The 4,727-nt window shown below is 43.5% G+C and overlaps 1 protein-coding gene across 1 annotated transcript in view; it reads right to left on the bottom strand.

Annotated features, from left to right (window-relative positions):
- The window catches only part of LOC109485540 (hematopoietic prostaglandin D synthase-like), a 5,898-nt gene extending 3,396 nt beyond the window's left edge, over window positions 1–2,502 (bottom strand). Inside the window, exons 1-2 of the mRNA XM_019789230.1 lie at window positions 2,406–2,502; window positions 382–506 (exon numbers count right to left, since the gene is read on the bottom strand). Of these exons, the coding sequence (XP_019644789.1) occupies window positions 382–506; window positions 2,406–2,422 (142 nt within the window). The 5' untranslated portion in view covers window positions 2,423–2,502. The remainder of the gene's footprint in view (window positions 1–381; window positions 507–2,405) is intronic.
- Between the last annotated feature and the right edge of the window lie 2,225 nt (window positions 2,503–4,727).

Below are 4,727 nucleotides of genomic sequence, written 5' to 3'. Positions count from 1 at the left end.
GGGGGGGGGGGGTTCGGAAGAACCTCCCCACAAGTCTCAAAGATCCACTTTTTGGTCCACTTTTTATGTAAAGGTCCACTTTTTGGTCCACTTTTTATATGTCAAGGTCCAAGATTTTTCTTGAAAAGATGGAATGGAATCGTAGAAAAACTGCTCCCTTTGTCATTGAATAAAAACTTATCTCTGATTTTTTTTCTTGGAAATCCTCTCAAAAACGCACGAAATGCGCGCCATTTTAGAAGGTTCATTTTTCAAAATTTACCGGGGGAGCATGCCCCCGGGCACCCCTAGGAACCTCGCGCCCACTCGAGGTCGCCTCAAGCAGTGGGAAGAACCCCCCATTCAAAATCCTGGCTACGGGCATGAGACCCCCCTACTCACTTGGTTTTAGCTCCTTCCACTGGTCCGACCCGAACTCGAAGCGCTGGTCCTGGTACTCCAGGTCTGCCGCCGCGAACAGCAGTCGGGTCAGCTCGGCTCTCCCCCGGACGTTAAAGTACACCAGCCTGATACGTGCACAGAATGCTGAATCAAACTAGCCTGGTTACCAAACCTATTATAGCTCCCGAGTCCTACAGCCTCTCTATTTGCGGAGGGGATGTAGGACTCGGGAGCTATAATAGATTTGGTAACCAGGCTAGAATCAAACCAGAGGCTACCGTGGATCTGGGAGACTGCCATTATGTAACGTTAGGCCACAGCAAGTTATTTCTATGGATGACATCAGAACGCGCATGAATTTTCGCCTGATGTTGGAAGAAAAAAAAACAATAACTTTTGTTGCCCTCTGAAAGTGGTCAGCATGCCGAAAATGGGCAAGGATGTCTGTTGCCTGGCCGAAACGTGGATGTCTTTTACTTTGATGCAGCAATGCATTGCATGCCCTTTATATGTGATGTTCCCCGAATCAAAACCATTTGTACAATAATTGAAAACATTTATTTTTCAGTGACAAATAGATGTTGTGATAGTTGGCAGTAAACTTAGAACAATATTCTTGTTTAAGGTTTTATGATATCAAAATTTGAAAATGTAGGAATCTTTTTTTGGGGGGGTGGGCTTGTTTTGTTTTCGCCCTATCGCATTAGATTTGGAGTCTGTGTATAGGATGTCATCCATAAATTTTTCTTGCTATGGCCTTAGGACGATACCAAAAGTCACTTGGCCATTTCTTTACAAAGCAAGTTGAAACAACCGCACCATTGCATAGTGCCATTCAGGGAATGATGGTGCCAAAATTACTACCCCGTACGAGTGTGCTGGCAACTGTTTCTTCCCTGGATCACGTCAATCGCAGGGATAAGGCCACAACAAGTAAATTTTATGGATGACATCCTCCGCAGACTCCAAATCTAATGCGAGCGGGCGAAAAAAAAACAAGGCGGGTCGTAAAAAACAAGGTTCTTACATTTTAAAATTTTGACAAATGGTTTTGATTCAGTGAGAACATCACATATACAAAGTAAGGAACACATCACACTACATCAAGGTAAGAAACAAAACATTAAATCAGAGCGTTTTCTTGTCTCCTCTCTGCCATCCACCTTCCAGCATGGCAACAGACATCTTTGCCCATTTTCGGCATGTTGACCACTGTCAGAAGGCAACAAAGTTTTTTTTTCCCGAAATCAGGCGAAAATTAATGCGCGCGTTGATGTCATCCATAAAAATTACTTGCTGTGGCCTAACCTATTAGAGCTAGAAACCTTCAACTTTGACCCACATTTCTCTGAACACTAAGGACTCATGGGTAATCACAGGTGGTAGTCGTCTGCAGAAACCACGCCACGTCTTCTGACGTCATAACGGACACCGTGATTGGTCGATCGGTTCAATCAAGGAGGTTTCAAATCTCCCTGGTTCAATCTGAAACGCCAGATGCACGATTTCTCATTACCCTTGGCGTGTCTCTACTTAGTACGGGTTTGCTGTGCTGGAATTTGGAACATTCCTATCTTTCCTGATGAAATGTTTTGTATAACAGATAGCGTTATATCTAATGTTAACATTTCTAAATGTTAGCAAAGAGACTAACATTTTGCGACCAAAATTTTGCGACCGACTATTTATCGGATACAGTCACTTTTTCCTACCTTGTAGTACTAGTAATCACTTTTTCTATATCGATCCTATGTGTACCAAACATGAAGATGTTTTTGAATTAGGACATAATTCAATTTTAGCGTAACATTCAAGTATGTACAAATCCGAGTCGTTCAAAATACATATAAATTGCCAAATTGTCCGTAACTATGACTCCGAAGTCGTGTACATACATAGTGGCTCGTGGCAATGCTTTAATAGAATACTAGTACCCGCAAACGTCCTACAAACGTCCGATTTACACAGATGATATATTGACTATACTTTAGAATGACTCGCGAGTACTAGAATATCTCTCTGACCTGTATTTTGGAGCCATCCCGCCGATGCTGTTGTCTGATTCAGTACGTTGGCACGGCTGTCTGGGACAGAGGCAGACTGTGCCCGCTGCTTTGTGTGTCTGAAGGTGCCCAAAGGACCTGGCCTACAGGTTACTTACGTAAAGCAGGGCACGGGGAGGGGAGGTTCAGTACTGTCAGTAGAGAACAAAGAACAGTTATGGAATAGAAGAGAGAGAGAGAGAGAGAGAGAGAGAGAGAGAGAGAGAGACGCACACACACGCACACACATACAGTGAGAGAGAGAGAGAGAGAGATAAAAGATAAAGATAGATGCACAGAGAGATACAAAGAGAGTAAAATTATCTCCTATCTCAATACGTAGTAGTCCTTTTCCTGTTCTAACTCGCATGCGGTAACTCTCCACTGCGTTTACTACATTGATGTTCAGGATTTGTTCAGTTCCCTCCCATTTCTATCTAAATACAATAGATTTATTGTTGAAATCCATTTCTTTTCATTTAATTTCTGTGTTTAAAGAAACTGTGGATTTTGTTTCAATGCTGTACACTATTTTTGTTGCTCTTTCATTTCCTCTCATGAAGTATTGTACCCGTTTCTCGTATGTTATGGTCGACCCCTGATGTCCGTGTTTCGCTGGAATCGCATGTTTACGATGACGAAGCAAAAAAAGGGAGGGTGGAGACTATAAGAACTAGACCAACGTGCCTGCTCAAGGCCACGGTTTACGTCATCAAATCCTGCCGGTCGGACTGCCTGTGGACATGTGGTGTAGCTGTGAAAACATACTCTCCAAGCAGAGGTTTGGGATTTGGTTTTAATTATTGTAGGCGTTTTTATTGTACTGGTTTCTTTTTTTTTTACGCCAACCCGACAATTGGTGAATGCCTGGCATATGGGGGTTAGCTGGCCAATTTCATACGGACTTTGCAGTCCACAAAAATCTGCTTGGAGAATAGTGAAATAGTTGTAGTTATCCAGATTATCAATGGGACCTTTACCTCGGACTCCAAGCAGATATGGGGCGGTTAGATGGGCCCACAAGTTCCCCGGCTTCACGACAAACTGGAATCTTGGAAATTTTCTGATCTTCATTGCTGTGTTACAAGATGAATAAACGCATATAGTGTGTGCACTGGGCCTTGTCTTTCTTCAAGTGTGTTGACGAAGCTAGGATGAGGACAAAAAACGTGTTCCACCTTCAATGTTCACGACTCACTACTACTGCTGTTGTACCGGTGAAGTTGTGCACACTTGGCTTTTCATGAACAAAAGACTGGGTTCCCGTTTCAGCAAAGGGTTTCTGTGTACCGTATAGTATTCTTTTCGTGATGAAAGGCCACACGGTTCTCATGTAACTTCCATTGATCCAACAGAAGTCCCTGGACGTATAAATAACGTCAAGTTCAAACACAGCTTGTTATCTGGGCCAAGTTTGGGGTATTTTGGGTGTGTGTGTGCGTGTGTGTGTGTGTGTGTGTGTGTGTGGTTGTGTGTACGCGTGTGTGTGTGTGTGCGTGCGTGTTTGTACGTGCGTGCGCGCGCGTGTGTAGTGTTGCACGATAACACTATATGGATGGATTACTATAGTATCATGAATCCTGGTAAGGTCTAGATGAGTCCTCAAAATGATTAGATGTTGGGCCACGTGGCGGCTTGTTACGGTACTGCAGCGGTTTTTATATTCCGTGAATTGGACATGCTAGGATTAAAAATTCGGATGGTAGATGGCTTATGGGCTCCCTAGCAGCTTGTACTGAAACTGCAGGAGCGTTTGTTTCAAAATATTTGAGGGAGGATAACTCCGTAACTGGTCGAAATCCCTGACGAAAGCTTTCGTCTTGGGGAGGGGGGGGGGTCATTATTTGGGAGGCAACATTGTTGGGACAACGATATCCGCCTTCTGTTGACATCTTAGGCCCAATTAAATTGATGTGACGTCTGGAACGTCCTTGACGACCTTGATGTGACAAAGTTGTTCGGTAACTTTTTGCGGCCTGTCTTTCCAAGGCTGCTCTTCAACTGACGACACGTGAACTTGTCCTCTGTTTCTATCAAGGTAGGACATTTCTGTAGCCATTTCTCTACAGACAAAAGTTGTAGAATATGTACCTGTGTAATGTTTAATGTTTTATCAAGGTAGGACATTTTGACATGTTGAATGTTTTATCAAGGTAGGACATTTCTGTAGCCATTTCTCTTCTGACGAAAGTTGTAGAATATGTACCTGTGTAATGCTGAATGTTTCACGCGGTTGTTTAAAGGGAGCCGGTTGTCCCTGGGATTTAACCCTTCCCCAGGGTTTGCCCTCCCCACCTCGAAGTT

Source organism: Branchiostoma belcheri, unplaced genomic scaffold (genome assembly GCF_001625305.1).
Source record: "Branchiostoma belcheri isolate BF01 breed outbred unplaced genomic scaffold, Haploidv18h27 scaffold76, whole genome shotgun sequence".
In the NCBI taxonomy this organism is placed as follows: Eukaryota; Metazoa; Chordata; class Leptocardii; order Amphioxiformes; family Branchiostomatidae; genus Branchiostoma; species Branchiostoma belcheri.
The sequence above is the reverse complement of the archived record's forward strand: the minus strand, read 5'-3'. Positions and strand labels throughout refer to the sequence as shown.